The 27,122-nt window shown below is 37.6% G+C and overlaps 7 protein-coding genes across 11 annotated transcripts; 3 read left to right on the top strand and 4 right to left on the bottom strand.

Annotated features, from left to right (window-relative positions):
• LOC18769522 (dynein light chain LC6, flagellar outer arm) lies at positions 307 to 1,312 on the bottom strand. Its single transcript, XM_020568528.1, has 2 exons — positions 853 to 1,312; positions 307 to 701 (listed from the first exon to the last, which is right to left on the bottom strand). Exons 1-2 carry the CDS (start codon positions 991 to 993, stop codon positions 558 to 560), a joined length of 285 nt encoding a protein of 94 aa, XP_020424117.1. The 5' UTR covers positions 994 to 1,312; the 3' UTR covers positions 307 to 557.
• Positions 2,645 to 6,484, top strand: LOC18769361 (protein LIKE COV 1). The gene is made up of 7 exons (XM_007202395.2): positions 2,645 to 2,977; positions 3,776 to 3,828; positions 4,427 to 4,536; positions 4,849 to 5,016; positions 5,104 to 5,201; positions 5,510 to 5,636; positions 6,134 to 6,484. The coding sequence occupies exons 1-7, from the start codon at positions 2,819 to 2,821 to the stop codon at positions 6,211 to 6,213; spliced, it is 795 nt and encodes a 264-aa protein (XP_007202457.1). The 5' UTR covers positions 2,645 to 2,818; the 3' UTR covers positions 6,214 to 6,484.
• On the top strand, positions 9,407 to 12,168 carry LOC18769414. The gene is made up of 3 exons (XM_007202220.2): positions 9,407 to 10,655; positions 11,234 to 11,419; positions 11,645 to 12,168. Exons 1-3 carry the CDS (start codon positions 10,194 to 10,196, stop codon positions 11,921 to 11,923), a joined length of 927 nt encoding a protein of 308 aa, XP_007202282.1. The 5' UTR covers positions 9,407 to 10,193; the 3' UTR covers positions 11,924 to 12,168.
• LOC18770647 (chloroplast processing peptidase) lies at positions 12,206 to 14,843 on the bottom strand. The gene is made up of 5 exons (XM_007202278.2): positions 14,176 to 14,843; positions 13,401 to 13,538; positions 12,946 to 13,032; positions 12,774 to 12,841; positions 12,206 to 12,653 (listed from the first exon to the last, which is right to left on the bottom strand). Exons 1-5 carry the CDS (start codon positions 14,656 to 14,658, stop codon positions 12,407 to 12,409), a joined length of 1,023 nt encoding a protein of 340 aa, XP_007202340.1. The 5' UTR covers positions 14,659 to 14,843; the 3' UTR covers positions 12,206 to 12,406.
• On the bottom strand, positions 15,030 to 19,426 carry LOC18769611 (pentatricopeptide repeat-containing protein At5g21222). Of its 3 annotated transcripts, none has more exons than XM_020569260.1 (4): positions 19,097 to 19,426; positions 17,879 to 18,098; positions 16,703 to 17,599; positions 15,030 to 16,252 (listed from the first exon to the last, which is right to left on the bottom strand). In XM_020569260.1, exons 2-4 carry the CDS (start codon positions 17,930 to 17,932, stop codon positions 15,368 to 15,370), a joined length of 1,836 nt encoding a protein of 611 aa, XP_020424849.1. In that variant the 5' UTR covers positions 17,933 to 18,098; positions 19,097 to 19,426; the 3' UTR covers positions 15,030 to 15,367. The 3 variants fall into 3 exon arrangements, with proteins under 3 accessions (XP_020424849.1, XP_020424850.1, XP_007203615.1); XM_020569261.1 differs by having other exon boundaries at positions 17,879 to 18,087; XM_007203553.2 differs by having other exon boundaries at positions 15,045 to 16,252; positions 17,915 to 18,098; positions 19,097 to 19,260.
• LOC18771258 (PXMP2/4 family protein 2) lies at positions 19,855 to 22,318 on the top strand. 2 transcript variants are annotated; one of them, XM_007202492.2, is made up of 3 exons: positions 19,855 to 20,206; positions 21,447 to 21,538; positions 21,651 to 22,318. In XM_007202492.2, exons 1-3 carry the CDS (start codon positions 20,054 to 20,056, stop codon positions 22,060 to 22,062), a joined length of 657 nt encoding a protein of 218 aa, XP_007202554.1. In that variant the 5' UTR covers positions 19,855 to 20,053; the 3' UTR covers positions 22,063 to 22,318. The 2 variants fall into 2 exon arrangements, with proteins under 2 accessions (XP_007202554.1, XP_020424262.1); XM_020568673.1 differs by having other exon boundaries at positions 19,866 to 20,206; positions 21,444 to 21,538.
• Positions 22,458 to 26,361, bottom strand: LOC18771016. 2 transcript variants are annotated; one of them, XM_020568671.1, is made up of 11 exons: positions 26,093 to 26,361; positions 25,637 to 25,831; positions 25,446 to 25,530; positions 25,221 to 25,296; positions 24,774 to 24,950; positions 24,572 to 24,674; positions 24,255 to 24,364; positions 24,029 to 24,118; positions 23,840 to 23,920; positions 22,880 to 23,728; positions 22,458 to 22,789 (listed from the first exon to the last, which is right to left on the bottom strand). In XM_020568671.1, exons 1-11 carry the CDS (start codon positions 26,316 to 26,318, stop codon positions 22,697 to 22,699), a joined length of 2,085 nt encoding a protein of 694 aa, XP_020424260.1. In that variant the 5' UTR covers positions 26,319 to 26,361; the 3' UTR covers positions 22,458 to 22,696. The 2 variants fall into 2 exon arrangements, with proteins under 2 accessions (XP_020424260.1, XP_020424261.1); XM_020568672.1 differs by lacking the exons at positions 25,221 to 25,296; positions 25,446 to 25,530; positions 25,637 to 25,831; positions 26,093 to 26,361 and having other exon boundaries at positions 24,774 to 25,214.

The raw sequence follows: 27,122 nt of genomic DNA, 5'->3' as shown, positions 1-27,122 counted from the left end.
GCAATTGGGAATAGGAAAGTATTTGTCAGGAGGATAAGGGTCTAGTGGATTAATTTACAAAACCAATATCTGACTGAAGACCAATCAGGCAAAGGAGGCATAATATTATAGTACATACATCCAAATGGATGGCACGCATAAATAAACAAGTTTTGAAAGGACACGGAAACAAACAGTGTCTTGTTATGTGACTTGGACTGGCTGCAAATTGGATAGACTTTTTGGCGGTGAGTACAGCTATTCAATTCTTCTCAATAATATAGAAGCGGCATGACAACACCACAGAATAACCAACAGACTCGTACAGATGATAATGATGATTAATTAGTTAAGAGCAATTAATTATATGATCATGATATGATGAGGCAGTAATATAATCCTGAGGAGGAATTACAAAGAGGCATGTGGAGGCACTGTGAGGCTCTCCACCGATTGAAGAAGATAGAAACTCTTTAACTACGATTTACAAACTCTTGTTACCAGTATCACACAAACTTTGATTACACAAATAAGTACAGATTCCAAGAGCTCTCATACTTTTGATGTGGCAAATTAACTCACGAAGAGGCTCCCTTGAAGATGAGGAAATTGAGGGTCTCCAGGGAAAAGTATATGAAAGTCCCAGGTGCATGAGTGAAGAAACAACCGAAGTTAGAACCCACCACACATTGCCAGCCACTTCCATACATCTTGTCAAACTCCTGCAAACACAAAACCCATCACAGAAAATTAAAAGATTGTGAAAACCCATTAAAGAAATTTTAAAAAAATCAAACGAAAATCGTTGTAAAATGTTTTAAAAGTTGATATCTTTTTATATAAGAAGAAGATAGGCAAAGTGTATATGCGTACCTTCTTGATGTGGGCAGCAATAGATATGCAATCAAAAACGTCATGGAGATTATCAAGGACTTGAGAAGCACAAGCCATGGCTTGCATGTGCATCTTTTCTGGCATGTCTGTTTCCTTTATGCTAGCTTTCCCTTCCAACATCTTTCGTTTCTTTTCTTTTCTCCTCTTCTCTCTCTCTCTCTCCTCTCCTCCTTTAGATTCCCAGATAGATATATAGAGATTCCTCTTATGCTACTGCTACAAATGTTGGAAACTGAATTGAAGAGTCTACGGTTGGCTGTGATTCCGAAGCACACACAATCAAAACCAGAACTTTCCACACTCCAGTGTTCAAATCAAAGGGTCCGAGATTGACTGGTTTTGTGACTAAATTATAGGAGAAGTTTCAAGCTGGCACGTAGCTCAACTTTTTGGTACACATTTTTTTTTTTTTTTTTTGTCTCCTTCCAGTCCTTTCCAATCCAATCCAATTTCCGTCCATCTGAAATTTATTGCTTTCCTCCAACAAAGGAAATTTAATCCATCCATAGAGAAAAAAAGAACACCGAAATGAAAATTAAACACACAAAATATTTAGGCTCTAAGTAAGCAGCCACGTCTATCAGAACTACAGGTACGGACTGTCACGTAGCACCCCCTTACGTGTCTCTGGTAAAAAGGGCGGTTACCAAATACCAATCAGCAACGGCTACCTAGCTAGCGCCATATGGCGTTTCCCATTTCTGACTCTGACTTCCTTCATTGGGCCCTTGGTGACTATTTTCTTTTGGGCCTGCTCCTTGCTTGGTCCATGCTACTCAAGGTTGGATCCATTTGAAGTTTTACTCTTAAACACTTTTTGCTAAAATTGTATAAATTCTAGTGTTTTTTGGGAAAAAAAGAAATACGCCTAAAATCGTTTCTTAACTTATATGTTTTGCTATGACTCATAGTATATGCAATCGTTTGTGATGGTTGGAGGAAAATTATAACAAAATGAAGACAAATAGGAAAAACTTTTTGTCTCTGAAAATGAGGGAAGATGAGAGGAAGAAAGAGAAGAAGGAAGAGGGGAAAGTGAAATGACTCTAGAAATAATTTTTGGAAGAGGGGTTTTTCGAACTTTTCAGACATAATGGTAAGATAAGTCTAAGGGAAAAAGAAGAAATAAGATAATACCATTTTATTTATTTTTTGGAAGACGCCATTTTGTATTCCTTTCCTTCCTCTATCAAATCAACTGAAGAAAATGATTAATTTTAATTCCTCTATGTTCTTTAGTTAATGCCAAGGATTTATTCCATCTCCAAGAAAACGAGTTCTTTCAACTTGGAAAACTCATTAAAAAATCTCTACATTGAGCTCCATTTTTATCCACATTTTTCAATGTAATCCAAAATTTAGATTGGATTCTAGAAGACCGTCTAAATTAAACCCCAAATTAAGAAGTGTTAATGTATATTTAGGATTCAACCACTCTGTCTTATCTTAATAGTTCATTCATTCCTAAAAAAGAAGAGCAATTTGCAAGGTAAAGAGGCAATCGTTGGAGCCACAGCTCATCAAAACAGCTTGATATTTTAGAGAGAGAGAGAGAGAGAGAGAGATTAAGCATTGATTAATCCGCCCTGAGTTAATTAGTGGTACAATAAGACACAAGATTTCCTTGAAGTCCTCACATGCACGTAATACTTGCCACCCCTTTTCTCCAAATATCATTTAAGAAATTAAAATTAACTATTTTATTACTTAATCCTTCCTTACCCAGCCAACCCCACACACAAAAAAACCATTAAAAATTAATTAAAATTATTGAATAAAAAGAAAACAAAACCAAAATTTGAAATGCCAAAAACACAAAAGAAGCAAACCAGGACGATCAGGAGACGTCTTAGTCTTCCGCTCGTCTGGAATTCCCTGGCAAAGGACCCGCGTTGCCGCGTTGCGGTGTTTGAAACGGCGCCGTATATCTTGGGGTCTGCTGGTGATGGGCGATGAGAAATCGTCGTCGTCGACTATAATGGCGAGCAGAGACAGAGAACCGCGAGATCGTGAGCTTCTCATTCCCGTGGCTGACTCCACCGATGAAGATGCTTCTTTCAAACCCTCTTCGTCTTCCTCTATTTCGCACCACACCGGCCGCGAGGTTAATTTCTATTGCTGTTTATTTAGGGTTTGTTTTCTGTTTGATTGCTTTGTGTCTGTTTGCTTGATGAGAAAATTAGGAAAATTGGAAGGGAAGTTTAAATTTTTTGCATAGGTTGCGAATTTAGGTTCGTGGGTTTCTATTGGAATTGGTTTATGGGTTGATTTTTGTGAGAGAGTTTCTAATTTTGTGTTTGACTTAGTCTGACTTACTGTTTCTCGAGGCCATTGGAGGACCAAACTCAGATTCAGGTGCTATCTTGTTTCTGATGTTTTCCATCAGTTCAGAAGAGACTTCTGGTGTTCTGAATTTGACTTCTTTATTACGTTATGGCCCTTACAATTTTGGTATGCATTTGATTCAATCTCTCTGTCTGCTCCAGCCTCCAAGTAATATGCTAAGAAGATGAAATATTTGAGTATGTTTGGGCATTTCAACAGGAATTGAGTGACAACGTTGTGTTTTACTTTGTTTATCAATCTGTTTTAAGGGTTTTTACCGCATCATAACACTGATAACAACTTAAGTTGCGTCTTGTAATAGTTCATCAAGAGCCGTTAGATTGTGGTAAAAGTATGGTCCTACTTTGATGCAGCTCTAGGAATTTTCTTTTTACTTGTGCATAGACTTATATCAATTTTATATCATTGATATTTTTCTGGAATTTCTTGTTGAGGACTTAAAGTTCGTTATTTTTGGTGGCCCAACTTGAGACATAAGTTTTCTCATGCTTTGTGTGCGTGTGTTATTCTATTAATCTTCCTAACACTCATACTATCTCTTATTATCTCTGTGCAGACATTTTCCAAAGTAGTTAGAAGTTGGGCATCAAAAAAGTTCATGACCGGATGGTGCACATTTCTTTCTTGTGGTTCCAATTTTCCTTCAAGTCATGTACATATGGAATTCTAATTTACAGTTGATATATGTATGTTTGTATGTAAACCATCAATTGGCGAGGGTCTAATCAATTTGTGTTCAAGGTTGTTTTCTTGCAAGTATACAAGTTATTTGATTGTAGGTTATTCTTGAAATTTATAAGTATTTGTGGAATTTATGCTTAGTTTTGACTTGCTGACAGATGGAATGATTTAGAGGTGATAGGACCATCGACTTAGCAGATTGTTGCCATGTGTCTTATAATACATCTTTCCCTTTTTCTGAGGGTATAAGTACATTGTTTATTTGGATTCATTTTGTTGCAGACAAAGAAATATTTGGATAATATATAGCACTACCCTTTTGTTAGATGATTGCAAGAAATCCATCGCTTAGCTTCTTATAAGTTTTAGACAGATCATAGAATTTTTCTATGCATATCATGTGTGTTTGGATTGTTTTTTGGTGCATACAATTAATGTAGTGGCTAAACGAAATTTTTAATGTCAACATTTTCTTACAGCTTTTTGCTAATGCCATTATAGTTGCTCACTTTTTATTCTTTTGCAGTGTGATCCTGTTTCCGATAGCAATCACTTTCTATATAACGTGGTGGTTTATTCACTTTGTGGATAGCTTCTTCTCCCCAATCTATGCTCAACTTGGAATCAACATTTTTGGTAAGTAGTAAGTACGCTTTGATTCAGTAACACATTTCCCTTACGCCCATTCTTTCCATTGGTGTACTGTAAGTTGCATTAGTTATTTGTGTTGGGATTTGATGTTGCTGGGATTTCCATATGGTCAATATTTGGAGTTTGAAAAGAAAATGTACTCCTAATGCAGCATAAGGCAAAACATGGTTTCGTCATATTCATTAAATATGTGGAGTTTAAAGTCAAGCATGCCCTTGTTCAGTGATTTTTCTTATTTTTTTGGCTGTCTGTTTTCATGATGTCTAATTGACCTTTGAACTTCTGTATACATTTTAGGTCTTGGATTTGTCACTTCCATTACTTTCATATTTATTGTTGGCGTGTTCATGTCATCATGGTTGGGTGCGTCTGTCCTGGGCCTTGGTGAGTGGTTCATCAAAAGAATGCCGTTTGTTCGTCATATCTACAATGCCTCCAAGCAGATTAGTTCCGCCATATCCCCAGGTGTGTTTTATAGTATTCTATTCCCCTTGTTTGGACTGAATGAAATAGATGTGGACAGTTATAATCTTTAGGTCTATATGAAATTAGATCAAAACACGCAAGCCTTCAAGGAAGTGGCCATCATAAGGCATCCACGCATTGGTGAATATGCATTTGGGTTCATAACTTCATCGGTCGTCCTTCAGGTCTGCAAATAATTTCTATATTGTGAAACTACCACTTCAGCACTATCTTTATCATGGTCAGAATCCCGTTATTCATTACTTTTTTATGATAATCAATCTAATTTTATGAGCATGTATGTTTAATTTAACCTTACCTGTGTAATAATGCATGGCTTAAATTGTTGTCATGCAAACAGTGTTTCAGAAAATTGGTTTTGTGATCCATTGTTTGTTGTTACCAAAGTGCAATACTGGCAATGACATGGTGATATATTCTATAAGAATTTAAGAAACAATCTTATGCCTGAATATATATTTCTTTAATGCAGAGCTATTCTGGAGATGAAGAGTTGTGCTGTGTTTATGTTCCCACGAACCATCTTTACATTGGCGATGTATTCTTGGTCAACACCAAGGATGTCATTAGACCAAATTTATCTGTACGGGAAGGAATTGGTGAGTAGGCTGTATATACTACTACATCTATAAGATAAAAAGACCTGTTTTATAGCTCTTAGCTTGAAATTTACAAACCAACTTTTTCTAATTACTCGACCCCTATCCCTCATCATTATGGGCACCCAAAGGCCTTTATGCTAATTTCCACATAAGCCAGAAGAGCCTTTGGAACCAATGATATCCCCCAATGAAAAAAATACAAGGGTCCTATTGGTTGTTTCCAAATCTACAAGTCAGAGAATAAAGTTGACACCATTGGGAAAGAGAGAAAAAGAAAAGAAAAGAAAAGAAAAAGAAGTTAATCTCCATCAGAGTTCAGTGACTAGTTGTCTTAGATTGGGGTTCTGCATTGAGTTTGCAATTTTCATAAACTATATGCTCCCAACCCCAAATACAAAGGATAATCAAAAGAAGGAAAACAGTTTGCCTTTTTGTGTCTTTGAAGCTTTATTGACCATGAAAGCGGTATTAATTTATCTGTTGTTTAAATGCAGAAATTGTTGTTTCTGGAGGCATGTCAATGCCCCAGATCCTGTCAACACTCGATAACCGGATTATGCCAATGGATAGCTGAGTGAAGGTGTTAGATGTAGAAGAGTTGCTTCTTTATTACCTTTTTTTTTGGTTCCTTAATGTCATCAGACTGGCCTTGCAATCTATGTGGTGCTTATGCAGGATTTAGAACCAGATCGTCAAGGGTCAGATTCTGGCGACATTTGTAACATCAGTTGTGATGTCAGAATGTAGAATTTTAGTGTTTGCTTGAAATATAGTTTTGATTGATAAAATGATATAACAGGCTTATTTATAGCCTTTTTTATTTTCAGATTGCTTCTCGACTTTTAGAATTGCCTTCCTTTGATATTTATTATTACTAGCGCGTACGGAATTCTTTGCTGTTTATGTTTTCAGACTAAAGCGATTTTGTAGATTAAAAATAGTTTATTTGATACCAAATTACATATATTATTCAGCATGGAATCAGGCAAACGAAGATTTTCTTTTCTTTGCTTTTAGTGTGTTTGATTACCCATGCATCCGAGGTTGTGTTGAAATCTCCACTATCCAAGTTCATTAGTGTGTTTGATATGCATTTAGAGCTCCTGTGTTTAAATAAAATTAACAATCAAGGGAATCCATCGTTTAATTGTTTATTGATAATTTTATTTTTATTAGCTGATGTGGCATATTATGTCTGTTTTGGTGGGTCATTGATTGTTACATCATCATTTAATAGATAACTTAACAGTTTGACTAACGAAGTTATGCAAGTGAAAGAAGATTAAATTTTCGGTACGAAGTTGATACGAAAAAAACTTTATGTAGTTAAAAGGCTGAATTTCAAAAGACTTTCGGTAGTACCCAAAAGAAAAAATATATATTTGTTAAAACTCATTAAGCTATTGGCTTTCGTGATGTGAGGACCAATCTGGGCCGTGAAAATGAAGATCCTCCTTCATAACAGGCGGGCCTTTTGTGGATCATTTGTTGTTGTAGCCCAAATCAAAGGCCTTTCTCTTTTAATACGAATTGGACTTCATGATTTTGATGATCTTCATTCATCACAACATAGCGGTTCAGGTTATGACCATACACCCACTTATAGTCTAGAATAGCCTAATTCAAAAGCCCTACACCAAAACACAAAACCCTAGCTCCAAACCCTCCGTTCCACCTCTTTATAAACCAGCGTAGTGTTTCGCCAAAACCCAAGTCCGCCCTTGGCCGCTAGGGTTTCAGTTGCCTCTGAAATTAGTCTATTCACTTCATTAGAATTCCATTGTTGTATCTTTGTTTTGGTTTTTCTGGTTCAATTCAAATCGGGACAGTGATGATTCATATTGATAAGGTCTCGTTCGTCGTAATTGGCCGTGAAGGCCTTGCCGACCATCCTGTTATATCACCACCCATATTCTGAGTCCCTTTCATCTCAATTTTAAAAAAAGTTTTGTTTTTTCATATCTTTGTGTTGTCATCTGGTTATTTTGAAATTGGGTTTTTATTTATCAAATTGCTTTTGGTGATGCTGCAAAAGTCTTTGTGGGTTACTTCTCAGCCGATGATTAAAAGTAAATATTTAGACAAGCATATGTCTGAATTATTCTATGTGGAACAACCTAATCTTCTCTATGAGGCTGATCATCTTCATTTTCTCTGTGTTAGGAACATGAAATTTTGGACTTTTCATTTCGTTTGAATTTATGCCCTTGGATTAGTAAACAAATAAACAGTATGATTTGCACGTAGCTGCCTGTGATGAGGATATGGTTTCGTGTAATTTATGACTATCAGTGATTACATATATACCTCTACTGCCTTCCTTCTGAGGCTCATAATTTCTCTGTCTATCTTACGTACTTGTTAGCTACATGAGGGCATTTTTTTTAAACAATCTGAAAAAAAGTTGGTTAATTTCATTATGGGTCGAGTGATGATCAAATGCATAGTTCAGCTGATATCTGCGTGATTAATGCAATTTTAGTCTTTCGCTCCTATCTGACGATCCTTATGAATTAATCTGTAGTTATGGTTTTTCAACTTTCTAGTGTTTTCGAGTTTTAAAGTTGTTTTCTTGGATACCAGGGAAAATATTTTGCTTTTCTGCTCTGGTAGCAATGTGTACAAAAGCATTGATACTTATGTTCAAAATGGCCAGTGATTTAAATCTTTTTCTAGACAAGCATATGTCTGAAACTGTTGGTGCTGATAAAATTATTTCTATGAGGCCTGTTCCTCTTGCCTTGAACTTACATTGCCTAGTAAGAACATGCTTACCTAATCTCCCTATGTGTGAGATTTTGGTGGAGATATTTAATAGGCTGTTATTTGGCCGATTTAGATTTGTAGTTTTAGATAGAACAAGTGGACTGTGAGGATGTATTATTGGTCTCGTTCGTCGTAATGGCTCTTGGGCCTTGCCGACTAGAGTGATATATCACCACCCATAGTCTGAGTCCTGTAAAACTAACTGTTGCTTTAGCAATTTACTCTGTTTTGGTTGGTTACAAGCTTTCAATGTTTGTTAATGTTGCTTGAAATTTTGCCCCAGTTTCTCTTCTTAATCAGGTTTCTGTTGTGCACGGTGATGTTCTCGAGACTTTTTAGAGGGCCTTCTCCAGCGCCGGAAGAGACTAAAGCTGGCATTGTTACATTCTCTGTGGGATGGTTTGGCCTGCTCCAAATGCTGTTCTAGATTCTCTTTCAATTTGTTTTGTATTTTTGGCCATGGGCTTTGTTGTAAACCCAGAAAGAACAAATTTACATTTTTTTTCTGAAATATATATGGATGTTGAAGAAGTTTTATGTACCAAATGTTCCATGGTTCATATGTTTTATTCTTTATGTTGCTTTGGTATATTCTCGTCAATGAATTATATATTTGTTTGCCGTCTTAAAACTTTTCAAGACCATCCCACTTTATACCGTGAAATATTTTTACAAACCACTTTAACAAAGGTGCACACTCACCACAATTTACTTCTATTTATTGAATATTTATCTTTATAGAATTATGGTTATTAATGGATACATATAAGTGTTAAGAAAGGTAATAAGGATTCAGTTTGAGTTAAAGTAACGAGCAAAAAATAGTTAACAAGAGTTCAGTTTGAGTTAAAGTGACGAATAAAAAATAGTGAGAAAAATACTGTCGCTTTATATTGTGTGACTAAATTAATTGATCCTATCAACTCAAATTTGAAGACGCCATTTATCCTCAGGTAAAGACACCATCAATCATGCCACTACTTCAGCGACGTCGTTTATGCCAGCCAAACATAGCCCCAGAACCCCGTCAACTTCACATGTTACCGCGGGTACCAGAGTGTATCGGACGACTAAAAAACTGCCGACACTTAATATCCGAACCTACAGCTTTGGAGCCTCCCGAACCTAGCTTTGTCGCTATATCTAAGCATAAAGCCTCTGACTCACTCCAACTCCGTCTCTGTCTCAGTGCACAACACTCACACTCCCAAAGCGTATAATGAAGACGTAGTGCTCTGCTTTTGCTCTGTGTCTCGCTCCAATTCACGAAAACGGCACCCTGTCTCTTTTCACAGAGAGAGCTAACAAAGCCACCGCCAATCCCATCAGATTTCTCCTCAGTTTCTGAACCTAAGGCCACAAGCTTTTCTCTTCCATTTGCTCAGTTTGCTCTTCGTCTTGTTTCTAATTCTGGCATTTCTCCCTGTTTTGCCACGACCCTTTTAATTAAAACCTAAGCAATCCATTAAACCCAAATCAAAATTTCAAACTGGGTCCAATCCAATTCCATCAGATTTTTCCTCAGTTTCTGAACCCAAAGGCACAAGATTTCTGTTTCATTTGCTCAGTTTGGTCTTCGTCTCCTTTCTAATTCTGGCATTTCTCTCTGTTTTTGTTTTACCAGCACCCATTTAATTAAAACCCAAGCAATCCATCAAACCCAGAACAAAATCCAACAAGGCTTCAGAATTTACAACTGGGTCCAATCAAATTCAGCATCTTTTACCAAAATCTCCAAAGATAACGCATTTAAACACACACCATATATAGCGCACGCCTGCAGTAAATATGATGCACGCAAAATCTGACTCGGATGTGACCAGCTTGGCACCTTCATCACCAAGATCACCAAAGCGACCTGTTTACTACGTTCAAAGCCCGTCCAGGGACTCCAACGATGGCGATAAATCGTCCACAATGCAAGCCACGCCAGCCTTCAACAGTCCCATGGAGAGCCCATCACACCCTTCTTATGGCCGGCACTCGAGGGCATCATCTGCCAGTCGGGTTTCGGGTACCTTTCGGTCCTCTTCGGGTCAGAAAGGGACCCGGAAGCGCAACGATAAGGGGTGGCCTGAGTGCAATGTGATTGAAGAAGAAGGTGACTATGGTGGGTTTTATAAAGATAAGGGAATTTCTAGAAGGTGCCAGATTTGGATTGCTCTGTTTGGGTTTGTTGTGATTTTCTCCATCTTCTGCTTGATTCTTTGGGGTGCTAGCAGGCCTTACAAAGCTCGGATTGCTGTTAAGGTATGCTTGTTGATGATCATGACCCTCTAAGCAAATTTCAATTTTTTTAAATTTGTTTTGCTAATTTTTTATTGTTTAGGAGTTTTGTGTAATCTAATGTTTGATAATAATGTATTTGGATTATTTTAATGTTATTGAATAAAGTAATCTATTGGGAATGAATGTTATGATTTTTATAATACTCTGTTGTCAACTTTTAAGTCACATCTTAGATTATTGAAATTGAAGCTGGTACTTGGCAAGAACCACTTTTTGAGGTTTGGAGGGGTGGTCAAAGCCTTCTTTTTGAGGCCAACGAGGGTTGATTGAGTTGGTATGGATTGTCCTATTCATTATTGAGGCCTAGATTCGCGTTTCCTTGCCAACAATTCCTCTTAGGGGTTCATCTGTAAAAACAAAACAAAAAGGGCTAAGACCCCTTTGAATGTTCTGGCCCTGGAATGGGATAGACTCCCCTATCTCTAAACTTTTGTTTACCATTAGAAAGAAAAAAAAAAAAAAAAAAAAGCCTTGTTCTTGCTTCACTTTCTGTTGGTATTTATATTTCAAATGATCTTCAATTTAAGTTATTTCTTCAGAGCTTCGCTGTGCATAATTTTTATTTCGGGGAAGGATCAGACACAACTGGTGTGCCTTCAAAGATGCTGACAATGAATTGTTCAGTGAAGATGAGTGTGTACAACCCTGCTACGTTTTTTGGTATTCATGTGAGCTCAACACCAATTAACCTTATGTATTCAGAGATTGCAGTTGCAACTGGCCAGGTAAGATTTATACATTAGACTGTTATTGGATTTATGATGATGCAATGCCAATAAGAAACTCATCCAAGTGAGCTTGACTGGCTGCGTCGCATTTGCTTTTTTCTTTTCTTTTCTTGTAAATCAGAGTTATCCCTTGGTGTGTGATTTAAGAAGCTACTTTCAGTTCTTTCTTATTAGGTTTAGGTTTAGGTTCAGCTTTTTCTTATTTGGTTGCATATAATGCAGTTGAAGAAATACTATCAACCAAGAAAGAGCTACCGGAATGTGACTGTGAACCTCCAAGGGATCAAGGTTCCTTTATATGGGGCTGGGGCAAGCTTAGCAGTCTCTGATAACAGTGGAGGAGTTCCGATGATGCTGATGTTTGAAGTCCGGTCACGAGGTAATGTGGTGGGGAAGTTGGTGAGATCAAAGCACCAAAGGCACATATCTTGCTCCATGGAAATCAACTCTCATAATAGCAAACCCATCAAGTTAAAAACGAGTTCATGTACCTACAAATGAGCACCTGCGTTTCACCTGCTGCTATTTGCAATGCCTAGTGTTTCTGTTACAGTTATTTTTGTTATCAGTATATGATAGTGTGGAGTGGTATTGTATGCCTTCTTCCTTGCCAAGAAGGTTCATCCTGTCATACTACATTTTTCAAATTTCTGCATAGAGGCTATTATACTAGTGGGACCATTGAGATTCACCTTATATGACAATTCATAAGTTATAATGAATTTTGCTTTCCGTGTCCAAGCACATCCACAGGTTTATTTATTCAAAAGTGAGAGCAAATTCTGAAATGAAACAAAGAAGTTACTACATTCAGGTGTCGATTTGCAATGTACAACAATTATGATGAACTAGGGCCTTCCAAAATTCGCCCGTATCCCAGTTTCTTTTAGAATTGAGAAATTACACAAAGATTGGATGCAAAAATGATAAAACACAAAACAAAACAATGTCAATCGAAGAGGCAGAAGAAACTTCATATGGTTACTAATTCAATGATACACTTTTCTTTTGCTGAGATGCTGGAACGCTATCCTTCTTATCAGCGCCTTCCTTTTGCTGAGACACTGGAATACTATCCTGCTTATCAGCACCTTCCTTTCGCAGAGACACTGGAACGCTCTCCTGCTTATCAGCAGCACAACCAGTCTCAAGAACCGTGGCGCCAATCCTCTTTGGAGGCCAATACCGAAACAGGGATCTTCCTAAAATATTTTTGGCTGGCAGTGGACCCCTAAACATAACACAACTTAAACAGTCAACAGGAAGAACCAAAAGATAGCAAGTAAACAGAGGATCTTAAAAACAACATATCTCACTATTCTGCACTTGGGTTTAGTTTAGTATACATTACCATACGTGTGAATCATAGCTGTTATTTCTATTGTCACCCATCACAAAAACTGAGTTTTCTGGCACACGCTGCACAACATAAACACGAAGAAAAACATGAAAAGTCAATTACTCTTTAAAGCTAAAAGGTACGGGAAGATAAACAATCCAAAATATTATAACATAATTCTTACAATAGGAGTCATATTGTACGAAGGTGGTTCAAGGATGAACTTTTCATTTCTCTCCACCCCATTAACGATGAGCTTCCCATTGCGAACCTGCAATCATCATTGTTTTGTAGTTGGAGTTAAATAGAAACCATCACTATATTATTAGAAATCATCATTGTTTCGTATTGTTTTTAGGTGCAAGTCAGAGTTAAATTTGAAAATCTAGATTGCCATTTCCAGGGATAATGGTTAACTAGCATAACATTACATGTTCTGAAAGGAGAGTCGGCAGTCATTCTGAACAAAATTTTGCTGATATTTTCCGTTTCTTACAGTAGAGAAAATAAAGTTTATTGGTGTGATGATGTCTCTTGGTTGACACACAGGGATGTAATTAACCATAGCAAGAATTATGAAAGCAAAACGCACACCGCAATATTATGACATGGGAAGGTGCTCTAATTCAGTAATCTCACCTCTACAATATCACCTTCCTTGGCAACAACTCGTTTAATGAAGACATCATAGTCAGTATACCCTACTTGCTGAAGGACTGGTGGACTTTTAAAGATAACCACATCATTGGCACATGGCTTTCTGAAATAATATGTAACCTGGCAATGTTCAGAGGAAAATAAATTAGGTAAACATTCAATAGTTTTCTCATCAAATAGTCACATCACAAACTATAGAGAAGGCGTATCATTGTCAAAGTTTTAGACAAAAAGTCCAAGCAAATAATTCTCATAAGATTTTTCCTAGGTCAGTGGTCATACTAATGCAGACAAATATGATCAATCTGGTTTTAAATTAGCTTATGAGAAATTTCAGTGATAGTTCTTTTGCCACTCAGTAAAAAATTTATATTTCCTTTCCACTATCACCTCAATCATCTACCAGTCATCCTAAATTATAATCTCTGAAAGTTTAACCTTTATTTACCCCCTTCCTTATCATCCTTCTGATGTACCCTTACCATCAAATCAAACAATGCATGTCGAGAAAATGTAAGTTAACACAAGATTAATGGAAAAATGATCATCAAAATTCAGTGACATCCCGCATTCCAACTTCCAAAGAAACTCCAAAATCCGAAATGTTATCAATAATAAAGTTCAAACATAAGCCTTATCTTTAAATGTTGCCATTACAATTTCGACTTTTAGCCAACCAACAGGATTCAAAGCTTAGCAAACAGAATTCATACACCATAAGCAATATATCCACCAAAAAAACAAATAAAGTTCTGACCTTTTCTGCTACAATTCGGTCTCCCACATCCAAAGTAGGATACATGGACAGCGAAGGAATGTACCTCGGCTCAGCTATGAAAGACCGGAAAGCAAGCGATACTGCTATCGCCGCAAAGACTGTCTTCGCGTCGTCGGTAGTGATATTGAGCCATTCTGGAAAAGGTCCGCTCTTCTTCTCCACCTGCTCATCATCCCGTCCGCCATCACCACCGCCTCCTCCTCCACCATCATCACCACCTCCTCCACGGTCCGAAACCGCCTTGGTTTCCTCACCAGAGTCCTTTAAAGCATTGCAAGCAAGTTTTTTGAAGTGGGTTTTATTATTTGCGGTTTTTATAGGAGGGGTGAAGTGGGTTCTTGAAAGTGGGTGGAGATTGAGGACTCTGAAATTAGGGATTTTTATGGGTGTGGAGAAGTGGGTATGGTTAAAGTTAGGGTTTTGGAGGGGAGATAATGGAGGGGAGACACGTAGAGAGAGCATCTCTTTCTCTCCCTTTGTCTCAAGCTAGCTATGCATTCAATCTGCAGATTTTTAGCTTTTGGTATTTTCTTTTTCTTGTTTTGAATTTTTATTTTAGTTTTGAATATGCATGAGCTTCCAATGTTCTCCATTTTGTTGGTATCCTCCCATTGTGTCCTTTGATCCTGCTACTTGAACATCATTGGATCCTGTCTTGGTAGTGGGACCCACTCCAATTTTAATTGTGTTTATTGAGAGCTTAAATGCATTCTTGAGCCAAAACTCCACTTTAGGGAGATTACAGTAAAATTAACATGAGAATAATCACTCTGGCAGAGAAGAAAAGCTACAGGGGCTGGCTGCTAGCCTGCAACATAAAACTTCGTTTTTCAAAAGTAACCCTTTTCATTACTCATTTTTGAATAGTATTTTCATTTAACAAATATATATCAGAACAAATTGTTATCTTTGGCCCTGAATTATCAACATATGTTACACATTTCATGTAGCAAATGACATAATTTCCTACACTTTGACTTGCACAATCAGCAGGGACACCAATAGAGATGGAAGTATATGCTGCAACACTATCAACAGCTCTGAATAGCAAAGAATCATCAACACTCATGAATCTAAGAACCAAGGAAATCTTATGGGGCAGGATAATGTTTTGTCCCTTGTCGAAGTAGCATCATCTGAGTCGCCTCTGTTTCCTCATCAATGTATTTATTTACATCACAGGACGTGTATTTACAAACTGCCTGCACATCCCAACTTGAGTCTGAAACTGCCTCCTACATATGATCAGTGGTTGCACTCTAAATGCAGACGAATGAGCAAGACACATGGTTTTAGTAGCATTCTGCATACTGTCAGATGAAAACTGAAATCCTCTTGAAATCATCTGACCTCTTATGTTGGCAGCAGATCCGCCGTTATCAGAAACAACTACTCCAGGTATCGGCAAAACATTAGGATGAGAAGTACTTAAGTTTTGTTTCCTATTAATCATCTCCAAACTCTGCTCAGGTACCTTGTCCCTCCTATTATTTTGTACCACTTCCCTTTCTTCTTCTGAATCATTTAAGACTCTCATGGCTTCGGTCATTAAACCTATCACCCGCCAAGCTTCAGCGACAAGCTGGATAGTTCTCTTCTCAGGAATAACACCCTTCTCTTCCATTATATGTAGCAAATCTTCTGCTTTCCATGGTTGCCTAGCTTCTCCATATCCCCATATTAGGGTCTCAAAAGTTTTCAAATTGGGGGCAATGCTCATTTCACACATTTTCTCATGGATACTCCAAGCATGCTCCATTTTGCCAGCTGTGCACCACCCACTCATGATGGTTGTGAAGATTACAACATTTGGATGCACACCATATTTTCCCATGGAAATCATAAGTGACTCAGCCTTACCAGGCTCACCAGCACGCACATAGCCTTTTGCAAGAATGCTGAATGCATGGATGTCTGGTTCTATGTCAGCTTTTATCATGTCATTGAAGACCTCCTGGCATTTTTCCATGAGCCCTGCCGAGCTCCATGCATCCATTATGGTGCTAAATGTTATCACATCTGGCTTCATCCCAAATTCTTCCATCAATGTTAGTACCTGTCAAGTTAGGCTGATTGTCAGTGAAAATTCTGTGAGAAAATTGAGGAACTGAGTGCTATGCAAAACCGCTATAGAAGCTTGGGAAACTTCAATTAACAAGACACATGATTTCTCTTTTCATAGTTTTTGCAGATATATTCCCATTAGAATGCCAAAATTAACAGTGCAATATCTAAGGCAAATGGCATTTCACTAGTCTTTTGGAGTGGCATTGCAGATGTAAGAACATTCCATTATTTTCTTAGTCTTATATAAGTAAAATAATAGACAACTTCACATCTATCGGGGTCAGAGAATTATACACAATTCAGAACAACAGGGTCAGAGAACACCAAGATTCTGTCAGCGAAATGAAACATAAAAGCTCAAAATACATCATGGTGAGAGAGAGAGAGAGAGAGACAGAGAGAGAGTTAATCAATAAAAGGATTGAAGGTAAAAACTCACCTCATCAACTCCATCAGTGTCTGTAATGTCCAGAAACCCCTTGATAAGAGAGTTAAAAATAACAAGATTTGGATGCACCCCTAGATCCTTCATTCTGTACACAAACCTCAAGGCTTCTGTCATGCTACCTTCTTTACAATATCCATTTACAATGATGCCACAAGTTCGCTCATTGGGGTTCACTTTGTTGTTCTGCATCTCTAACATCAATCTTTCAGCGATATTTGTCTCTCCATTCTCAGCATAAGCCCTTGCCAATGTGTTGTAAGTAACTACATCAGGTTGTATACCAGATGCAACCATCTTATATACCATATTCCAGGCTTGATTTATTTTCTTCTTGTTACACCAGGCTCTAACAATCATGTTATATGTCCTGTCATTGGGTTTCGTATTCTCATCCTGCAACATAAGCTCTAGCAATTTTAAAGATTCTTCAGGTTTTCCAGCAATTCCATATCCTTTGATAAGAGTGTTAAAAGTACTGGTTGTGGGCTTACATCCACTCTCCTCCATTTTCTGAAAGATTTTCATGGCATCGTCTATATTTCCAGATTCAGAGGAAGCATTAATCATTGCATTAAAAAGTATTGAGTCGGGCTTCAGACCATTCTCCTCCACTTCAGAGAGGAGCAAGGGAATAGACTTGAAACGCCTCTGGCGGGTCAAGGCAGCTACAAGAGTTGTGTATGTTATAAGAGTGGGCCTGTGTCCTTCTTCTGCTAAACTTTTGAAAATGGATTGGGCTTCATGTGGCTTCCTTCTTGCAATTAGACTATTCATAAGTTTTGTTCTTGAACGAACTACTTGGCAACTGGTCTTGCCCAAACATACAAGGCAATGGGATTGAATTCCTGAATCTACCAAAGTTGAGTCCTTCTTTTGCAAATGTGGTTCCTAAGTAGTTCACAACGATCAGAATTAGACCATACCATGTTTAACGACAAATGCATGCATAAACTATGCCTAAAATTCAAAGAATCCTAAGTGGGAATAATCTAAAATGAACTCAACTAAACTGATATTCACTTCGACAAAGGCTACCGGAAGAACAATTCATTGTCAGCATAATCAGTAGAAGTTGTTCAGTTCAGATTGAGGAAGAAACAGAATGCACATTGAACCATAAACTTAAGTTCCAAAATCAAACAAACTGACTACTTGCTAATACGATACCCTGAGTGAAGATGATTTGTTGCCTCTAATCGTTACCTCTTGGCGTCCACCCATGAGCTCCAGTCAGCACCAAATGCCCCCAATTCTTCTCCACGGGCTCCTCAATTTTTTAACTGACTTCCTTGATCAAATTCAGATCTTGGCTTCCAGTCCATACCAAAGTGTTTGCTTTCACCAGACTTGAGGGATAGTTAGACATTCATTTCCTTCTAGATGGAACCTGTAAAGGATGTTCGAATATGCTTGATCAAATATCTGCTGAAGATGTTTAACATTTAAACCGACAAAGGGGAAGCCTATATGTAAGTCGCATGCATCTCATCTGCTAATACAGTTATGAGTTATATAGGTAGATTGATTGGGAATCCAAATATAGTTCGAATATATGAGCAATAGATAGATAACGCAGAGATTAAAGGGCCCTCTATAGTGATAAGGGGATGCATCAGATCAAAAGAAATGATAAGGGCAGAGGGAAGAAGTCAGTAATTTCTTTCACTAGAAATCTTATACAACCTAGCAACAACAAGATTAGGCAAAATGCAAAGCAGATAATAAGCAACACCACAGATTTTGATGCAAAGCAGAATGGGAGTCGTTCCAAGGTAGTGGAAAACAGAACTGAGGTTACCACCATTCATCCATATCCCATTGCTGGCAGAGAAGCGCAACAGTACCAAACATCCAGGCAGCAACAAGAACCATTTTCATGAAATAAAAGTGTTGAGAGTGTTTGTCCCACATTGAAATGTTAAGGGACCTAGCCTGGATTTATAAGGAGTTGGGCTACTCCCCCATTGCCAATTGGTTTTGGGGTGGAACCTCAACTTCCTTCAAAAAGTCTTGACTGGAGTACTAAAAAACCCAAATTTCTGCAGCAAAAGAAAAACAACAATGGGGTCCAGACAACGGACTGTTCTTGATCTTGAATTAACTCTCACACTAAGAAACCAGTAACTGATGTGATTTCTAGTCAGGGAAACATTCAAACATCCCTACCCACATCTTTCAAGAATCAAATTTTCGAATAAAATGGGTTTTGGAAACCATCAACAGCCGCCAAATATAAATCAATGCGAAAAAACAAACAATTGAGCTCAATACAGCATGAAGTTCAGTAAACTCAAGCAACAAACTTCAGCTAAAATTATATAAATGAGAAATCCCAAAAACTGAAAGAAAGCTGTCTCGGGGGTGTGGGGGAGCAGGGGCTTATACCTGTTGAGGCAGAGCTTGGAAAGAGAGGTGGAGTTGCATGGTTGGTTGCCGAGTTGTGCATGTAAAAGTGGAAGGGGTGCTATTGTAGTCTAGCGGTGTGTGTCTGTGTTTGTGTTGTGTCATCCACTGGAGATTCTTATCCACAAATATTTGCAGTGAAAATTCTGGAATTTTTTTTGAGGCTGTTAAACGTAGGAGACAAAATGCATGTAGATTATTTTGTGGTCAAAAATTAGAAGACCACAATTTATTTATTTCTTTTTTCTTTTTGTACCTAAAAGTATTCTTTTGAATTAATGGGATGAGAAGTAGGAGGAGCTAATTGATGTAAAAACTATTCTCTTCCATCATGTACCACTTGAATTGAAACTACGTGGTCACTTATAATTTGAGTATTTTGCAAGATTCTTCCTACTCTAGGGAAGATTTTTAATAAGAACAGCGACAAAAAGAAACCAAGAGAAAGATTGACAATGAACTTAAGTCAAAATCAATACTCGGCGGACCAAAGAAAAATAACAATATTTGAGTGAAAAGAATAAGTCTTTAATTATATTAACTTGCGCCAATGTGGTCTTGTTCAATAAAAAAGAGTTTTGATTTAAAGAATAGAAGTCTAAAGTTCGAATTTCTATGACGTTTTAATTTTGTGCGTGTGTATGAGAAATCTTCTTCTATAATTTAGAATATCACTTGTAGTCAAACCTATATTAACTTGCTACTACAAGTAAAAATGGGACCAAATGTGGATGGAAAAGATGCATAAATAAATCAAAATCAAAACAAAGACTCTCCAAGAGCAGTTTGTAAAATCAAGAAAATGAGATTAGACTATTATCAGGCCCCGCACCAACTTGTTCATAAATAGGACCATTGCGTTCTCAAAGTTTTTAGCTTCAAGCCTCCAACTTCCTCTACCATCCCTCTCTCCGCCTCTCACAGACGTAGACACATAAAATGATGCTGAAGCTGTGGAAATGGTACCAGAACTGCCTCTCTTTTCACCCACTGAAGACTCAGGTCATCAGCTCCGGCGTCCTCTGGGGCGTTGGAGACATTGCTGCCCAATACATCACTCACTCCAACGCAAGAAAGCGTCTTCAACTTTCTGTGAGTAACCCATTACAAAACCTAATCTTCTCTTACTTCCATATGGTTCTTTTATTTCTTATACCGGATTCTGTAATTTCATTCCTTCAATTGAATTTCTTGTTTTTGGGAACTGGGTAGCTGTAAATGTCTCTTTTTGAGTTGGGTTTTCGAAACGGCCACACACAATAAAAAACTTGGGTCTGCATAGCATAGTAGCCTTTTAGAGCCTCTGAAGTTCCCCTTTTTCTTTTTGATACCTATTTTTTTTGTTTAAAATCATGAACCTTTTCTTCAGAATTAGAAACCATTGACTCTGGGTCCTTTACGATGTCTTATGGAACTGAATACGTTATACAGCTTTTGAAGGTATGATTTATCATCCACAATAAGGATACCACAGATAATGGAATCAATCTCCTAAAATGATGGTAGGGGAATGATGGTTTAATGGTCAAGTTCTATGTCTATCAAATAGATGAATGCCATTACAGAAAATGTGTGTCATCACAACCTTGTTTCATTCATTTTTCTGGTCAGCGGCAGGTTTATGGGGTACTGCTTTCTTTCATGAACAAGTCTGCATCAATAAATAGAGGGGGGTTTTATTCTTTTTGTGGGGTTTTTACTCTTTCCTATGGTTCATCATATAGACAAAAAATGCTTTGACTGATTTCATATTTGCAGGTTGATGGTTTAGAGGAACTAATAAATGCTCCTTTACATTTGTGTATATGTTGTTTGGAAGTCAAGGAACTACTTTTATCATGTGCAGGAAATAAATTTTCAGTTTCCATAACTATAAGTCTTTCAAAATGAAAAATTAACTGAGGAGTTCAGGTACCACTGAAATAGATCCTTCTGTGTGTGTTGGTAATGTCAGTGCATGTGTGAGCATGAGTACGTGTTTCCAGTATAATAGCTCCTTTATCTTGCTTTTTAGTGTGGAGTGTATCTAACCAAGCCTTGATGACCATTTTTCCGTCCACCTATTTGTTACCTCAAACTTTGTAAGTGTTGAACCAACGCTACAGAATGCAGCTGAACTTTGGAGAAGAACCCGATTGTTTTGAATTCAAGTCATTGTTGGTGTTTATGATTTGCTTCAGTTCAAGTCATTGTTTTTGGAGTTTCGACCCAAAAAAGTCTTCTTCTTTTTTTCTTTTTTTTTTTTTTCTTTTTGGAGAAGCAGTATTAGTGTTTTTCCCATCAACCACTTTCTATGCACATATATGTTGATATTTTATATTTCCTATAGCAGGATACAGATGCAGACTTCAAAGTTAACTGGAAACGTGTAGCTATAACAAGCACGTTTGGGTTTGCCTTTGTTGGACCAGTTGGCCATTTCTGGTTTGTTTTGCCTATCCTGTTTCTTTTCCTTCAGGTTGCCTGGTCTGATCTGTCTGCCAACTGTATGATAGAAATAAATAAAAAGAAAAAGTATAACATTGCATGTTTATAGGTACGAAGGCTTGGACAAATTTATAAAGCTGAAGCTTCACCTACAACCTAAGTCAGCGCGGTTTGTTGCTGCTAAAGTGGCAATGGATGGCCTTATCTTTGGCCCTTTGGATTTGTTGGTGTTTTTCACTTACATGGGATTTTCCACTGGCAAGAATTCTGTTCAAGTGAAGGAAGATTTGAAGAGAGATTTCCTGCCAGCCCTTGCTTTGGAGGGTGGTGTGTGGCCAATTGTTCAGATTGCAAATTTCCGATATGTTCCTGTGAGGTACCAACTCCTCTATGTTAATGTCTTCTGCCTGTTGGACAGTGCATTTTTGTCATGGGTCGAGCAACAAAAGGATGCTGCTTGGAAGCAGTGGTTCACATCTTTTACTTCTTTTAAGGAAGGAGGAGGTCAGGGAAGATTATGATTATCTTCTTCCCCACTTTTGTATTCTTTCTTTCTCTTCGTTTTACAGTACTGCAAATGGGGAAAAAAAAAAAAAAGGCATGTGTTTAAGACACAGAGAATCATGAGCCCTCCTTACACTACCAACCTGTGTTTTCAATGTTGGGATTATGGTAGTGATGTAATTGTTTTCCAGTTGTATGTGTTTAGTAACATTTATAAAACGAACTGAAAAAACACAGTTTAAATTTTGATTTTGATACGCCATTTTTCATGGATATCTAAATGGTCCACATTTCTGCTCAAGGCCAACCGAGTAATGAGAGATGCCTCATGTCACAAGCACTGTGAACTGGACTATGAGCTTCGAAATTATAGTCTGTGCTGATGGTTATCTGGAAGATATACTGCATAATATGGTGCTTTAAAAACAACTTTGGATTAGACAACCTCAATATTGGCATTATACACGATGTTTTCCGTACTGGAAAGTTTGGGGTTTTTTTTTTTTTTTTTTTTTTGGGTGGGTCAAGAAGCTGGGTTCAATACATGTAACCTAGTTTGCAAACTGCAATATAATCTAAATACAGTACAAAATTGTGCGAGCATCCAGGTTGTAGGGAATGGGTGGACCCGCTGATTCGAAACTATGGCAACTAGATGAACGAACTATGACCTCCGCCGAGTGGTACTTTTGGCTTGAATGTTGCAGATACCATTAAGCATGGGCAGTGTTTGAAGCCAATGCTCTGAAAGGCAAAATAAAGATTGTTACTTTTCAGGAAAAAGGTTAGATAACTAGAGACCACAATATCCTATTTGAATATACAAAAACTTACTGGGATGCTTAGCAGTAGTCCTTGACTATTCACTAGGACAGGCAGGCCTCTTCTTGCAGCCAGAGGGATAGACTTCAGGGATACAAGAGCTCTTTGTGCTGAGAGCCTTGCATAATCTGGACATTCGTTTGTCTTCTCTTCTGTTTGCTCTACCTTACTATCTAAAGAATGTCTACATTCTTGAAAGTTTTCTGAAGTTCGACTCCTCGACAAGTTGGCAAGATACAGCCAATCTGGTTCAGTCAAGTTCCGCACCTCAACCATCATGTCATGACCAAATACACAAGATCTGCAACAGCCCCGACTTTGTCCCTTCGAAACTCCATCACTATTAGCTTCCTCAGAAGTTGCATTTTCAGTAACTTCCTCACTCAGTTTCCATGTGACAAAGAACCGGTTCATGAAGCAACATATTTGCCCAGGGTGAAGTGGTTCACTCCTTGATGTACTAACAGATTTGACTCCATGCTCTGACTTGTAGTCAGCTGCGACTTTGCTCTTAGACTTGAAATTCTGAATCTCTTCCTTCTGCAATAAAAGAATATTTGAAAGGGTTGACTCACTAAGCATACCAAGATTCCTGGCTCCAGTTAGAACTGATTCAGAAGTTCCTTCCAAGAAATGCACATCTGACGCATCTGTAATTAAGGAATCTGCATATGATTTGCCACCTGCTATAATTTTCCCAATCTCATCTGAAGTACAGTTTTCCTGTTCTGCCTGAAAATGTAGATGGGATGATTCCATTTTTGAAGGTAGAGGACAATCGACAGAAGAACAGACTAGAGCTTTCATGCCTCTAGACCCAGGAGCTGGAGAAAGGTAGCAGCCAGCTGCTGTAAGGGAGGTCTGCATGATTGATAAAACAGAACGATAATTCAATGAAACTATAAGTGATACCAAATACAGCTATTTGGACTTTGAAAAGGCTAACTTTTCATGTTCCAGTTGTATTCGTACCTTGCATGGTAAAGTATGCATGTAGTCCAAAAGCAATTTTGAAGTACTACCTCTAATTGGCCTGTGCCTTTGTGAGATGAACTGCAAACAGAAGGAATCTCGGCATAAACATAATTCGTCCAAAAGATATACGTTTCTAAGAAAAATAACTATAATGTCAAACAACTTGTATGGTAATAATTGTAGTACCTTCAAAACCAAGGCAATAAACTTTGACAGGCATATGTCCTCGATTTTTGATTCATTAAGAATCTCTAAATCAATAACAGCATATCCCAGCTGCAGGCACAATATCAAATGAAATGTCTTGAACATATTCAGAAATCTTTACACTATAGTCAAACGAGAAGTTGGCTATAATAGTTATCAATTATCAGAAACAATTAAAAGGTACGGACACTCAAATTATGCTTACATCCATAACAGTCACTGCTTTGCTTATCAGATTACTACAAATATAATCGATGTATATGCGTGTTTTGCGACAGGCAGAAATAACTGCTTGTAGCTCCAACTTGAATGCACCTAGAAAAAGAAAAAAAAACATTGGTAGTCTGCAAATGTTATGGCAGTATTTGCAAACAAGAAAAATGGCAATAACATTTTTGCATAGGGAAACTATACGTACAGCACTACTATGAAGTTAACAAAACACGCAAGAGAAGATAAAAGCCTTTACCACCCAATTATAAGGACTAAACTACAACAATTGAAATTATGTTTAAAACTCACTTGATGACAAGTCCCTTAGAGACATTCGAATTCTATTACGAGCATATAACGGGCTTTGATTCGTTGGGTCTTCCACCCAGACCTGATTACTTCCTTCACATATCTAGAAAAATTATGAAATAAATTAACTCAGATTGGTTCCAAATACAATTTTTTTTTAAACACACATTTTACAGATACTACTCAGCTCCATTACACTAACCTCGTACATATCTTCTTTTGAAAGATCCAGGAGTGGTCGCACAACAAGGATACCGTAGTTTCCCGAAACTTCAGCATAGGAATGGGTATGCGTGGAGAAAATTTGAGACGTGAAAGGCATACCAGCAAGTCCAAGGACACTGCTATTACGAGATAGTCTGAGAACAAATAACTCAGCCTGCATTGGGTCTTAGCAATCATTATATATCTAGCATATGTAACAAGCCTGGAAAGTTTAAATCAATACAGAGGAAATAATACCATAATTCTTATAAATAAGCTGATACTTTCTTTCAGTTTTGTGATTACAAATATAAAGACTCTTTCATGTCTGGAAGTGGATTGGCCTCTTTTTCGAAACAACTAATTTGTACATGCCTCACACATAACACACAGGTATACAGCAGCAAAATGAAAGAAAGTTAAATTAAATGATTGTTGGACAGACCTGGTCATCAGCATGATGTGCAATAAGTAACACACCAATCCGGTTCTGGATGCAAATCTTCTGAAATATTTCATACCTGAGATTCAAACCCAATTTAAACAAAATGAAATAATGTACATCACCCAATTGAACCATAAATGTAATGAACCAATTATCAATATTCAAAACAGAAGTAACATCCCCAGTAGTAGGCATTAGGGACCTTGGAAAAAGAGAAGCAACCACCTCATGTCACGCGCTGCTTCTTGCAAGTGACCTTGTTTCGGATGACCATCCGGCCAATCACAACAGGCAATATGACTTCTGATTCCTACACAAAGTTCATATTGGCTTATCTACTTCAAGTCTTAAACTGAAATTACTATGTTAAGCCGAATGCACCAAGACAATATATCAGGAGCAACACCGAAAAGTACCCAATTTAGAGACCCGATTAGAAACAGTGTTGGCTTCTTCTTTGCTCTCTGCACGCAGCCCATGGTCGACAATTATTGCCAAAAGCCCGTCAATGAAGCCACCACTATCACATTTCGCATCAAAGTCTCGAGCTTTCCAGTGGGCGGTCAAAACACATAAAGCCATACTGTCTGGACCTCCAGAGACCCCAATAGCTGCATACAAAGCAGAAAACAAGCATCACAATCTCACTGGGATTTAATTGAACTCTCCAAGCTCACACAACCAAAGAAAATGAAAAGATAAACAACACCCTCTTTGTTTTTCAAAAATAAGCAAATTTTAGAGAGCAAAACAAGCGAAATTAAGCCCATAAAATGAAAAACAAGATAAAGTAAGAATTGACCAATATGTTAACATAAAAAGAAAAACACAGAAAAGTTGCAGAGAAGAAGAGGAACAAAGTGAGTACAGACCGACTCGGTGGTGGGGCTTGAGGCCAGCCATGGCCATTCGTCTAGAGAAAGCTTCCTTGTACTTGGCCATGTCGACTGCGACGACTGGGGCTTGGGTGGACAAGCACTTGCAGGAAACTTGACGGGACATGAATGGGAGTTTCCATGTTGTTAGGGGTATTTTTGGAATGGCAAAAAGTAAGGTTTGGGTACTGGTTTGCGATGGTAAGATTACCCCTCGCGCCATTTCCAAGCTTCAAGCTTTGAGTGGATTGCTCTGTTTTTAACTGATAGCGTTGAGATGGAGAAGGCATTATACAGAGCCGTTGTCGTGAGGTACGAACAAAACGCAGCGTTTAACCTAACAAATGAAAGCAACAAAATGCCAAAAAAACTTTTTGTCCTGTACCCGTTTTACCACGATCTAATTCTCATGTTTTGATTTAAAAAACATAGAAATTTATAAATTTTATGTGAGAAAAACCGTGGAATTTAGAGATAATAAATTTCAACTTTAAATTTCATCTAAAAGCTGTTATTTCTAAAATTTCAAGAGAGATTGCGGTTTAAAAAATGATAACTTAACAAATAAAAGTTAAATTATGTATTTAAATTCGTCAACCTCAGTCATCGAAGTTGCAACCTCTTTCTCTCTCTTCAGGATTGGTAAGTTGACTTTGCTCTTCAAATATTTCATTTTACTTTGGAAAAACAAAACCCACCTTGAAAATGTTAAAAACATATTTTTTTTTTCCTTTTCATATAATTAATATTTGGACATTTTTCATTTTTTTCATTTTTTTTCTTGATATTACATTAACTGAATTAAAGAGTATGTTAAAGCAAAAATTATTCAAATAGCAAATAAAGCTTTTCAAATTACCACGTAGGTTAACAAACTTCAATTTGATGAATTTTATTTGCTACTACTGTTGAAGATGCTATAACGTAGAAACTCGGGTAGAGAAAATAAACTGCAGGTACAAATTGGACTGGGCATGAGAACTCGGGTAGTGAAAATATTCGATGGGCCAGATGGGCTTTAACAAGA

The sequence above is a fragment of the Prunus persica genome, chromosome G7 (assembly GCF_000346465.2).
Source record: "Prunus persica cultivar Lovell chromosome G7, Prunus_persica_NCBIv2, whole genome shotgun sequence".
In the NCBI taxonomy this organism is placed as follows: Eukaryota; Viridiplantae; Streptophyta; class Magnoliopsida; order Rosales; family Rosaceae; genus Prunus; species Prunus persica.
This window is presented reverse-complemented; position numbering and strand designations above follow the sequence as displayed.

Excerpts from the sequence above, each read along its gene's own strand:
- LOC18769522 (XM_020568528.1), bottom strand. The coding sequence starts at position 993 with ATGTTGGAAGGGAAAGCTAGCATAAAGGAAACAGACATGCCAGAAAAG. Across the intron at positions 702-852 it reads TTGCTGCCCACATCAAGAAG|GAGTTTGACAAGATGTATGG; the intron begins GTACGCATATAC and ends TTGTGTTTGCAG.
- LOC18771016 (XM_020568671.1), bottom strand. The coding sequence starts at position 26,318 with ATGGCGCGAGGGGTAATCTTACCATCGCAAACCAGTACCCAAACCTTA. Across the intron at positions 25,832-26,092 it reads CAAGCCCCACCACCGAGTCG|CTATTGGGGTCTCTGGAGGT; the intron begins GTCTGTACTCAC and ends CTTTGTATGCAG. Across the intron at positions 23,921-24,028 it reads TTATTGCCTTGGTTTTGAAG|TTCATCTCACAAAGGCACAG; the intron begins GTACTACAATTA and ends TTCTGTTTGCAG.
- LOC18769611 (XM_020569260.1), bottom strand. The coding sequence starts at position 17,932 with ATGGGTGGACGCCAAGAGGTAACGATTAGAGGCAACAAATCATCTTCA. Across the intron at positions 17,600-17,878 it reads ACAAATCATCTTCACTCAGG|GAACCACATTTGCAAAAGAA; the intron begins GTATCGTATTAG and ends TGAACTACTTAG. Across the intron at positions 16,253-16,702 it reads ACACTGATGGAGTTGATGAG|GTACTAACATTGATGGAAGA; the intron begins GTGAGTTTTTAC and ends CTAACTTGACAG.
- LOC18769414 (XM_007202220.2), top strand. The coding sequence starts at position 10,194 with ATGATGCACGCAAAATCTGACTCGGATGTGACCAGCTTGGCACCTTCA. Across the intron at positions 10,656-11,233 it reads AAGCTCGGATTGCTGTTAAG|AGCTTCGCTGTGCATAATTT; the intron begins GTATGCTTGTTG and ends TTATTTCTTCAG. Across the intron at positions 11,420-11,644 it reads TTGCAGTTGCAACTGGCCAG|TTGAAGAAATACTATCAACC; the intron begins GTAAGATTTATA and ends CATATAATGCAG.
- LOC18770647 (XM_007202278.2), bottom strand. The coding sequence starts at position 14,658 with ATGCTCTCTCTACGTGTCTCCCCTCCATTATCTCCCCTCCAAAACCCT. Across the intron at positions 13,033-13,400 it reads AGGAAGGTGATATTGTAGAG|GTTCGCAATGGGAAGCTCAT; the intron begins GTGAGATTACTG and ends TGATGATTGCAG. Across the intron at positions 12,654-12,773 it reads AGCTATGATTCACACGTATG|GGGTCCACTGCCAGCCAAAA; the intron begins GTAATGTATACT and ends TGTTATGTTTAG.
- LOC18771258 (XM_020568673.1), top strand. The coding sequence starts at position 20,054 with ATGATGCTGAAGCTGTGGAAATGGTACCAGAACTGCCTCTCTTTTCAC. Across the intron at positions 20,207-21,443 it reads GAAAGCGTCTTCAACTTTCT|CAGGATACAGATGCAGACTT; the intron begins GTGAGTAACCCA and ends TATTTCCTATAG. Across the intron at positions 21,539-21,650 it reads GGACCAGTTGGCCATTTCTG|GTACGAAGGCTTGGACAAAT; the intron begins GTTTGTTTTGCC and ends GCATGTTTATAG.
- LOC18769361 (XM_007202395.2), top strand. The coding sequence starts at position 2,819 with ATGGGCGATGAGAAATCGTCGTCGTCGACTATAATGGCGAGCAGAGAC. Across the intron at positions 2,978-3,775 it reads CGCACCACACCGGCCGCGAG|ACATTTTCCAAAGTAGTTAG; the intron begins GTTAATTTCTAT and ends ATCTCTGTGCAG. Across the intron at positions 5,017-5,103 it reads TAGTTCCGCCATATCCCCAG|ATCAAAACACGCAAGCCTTC; the intron begins GTGTGTTTTATA and ends ATATGAAATTAG.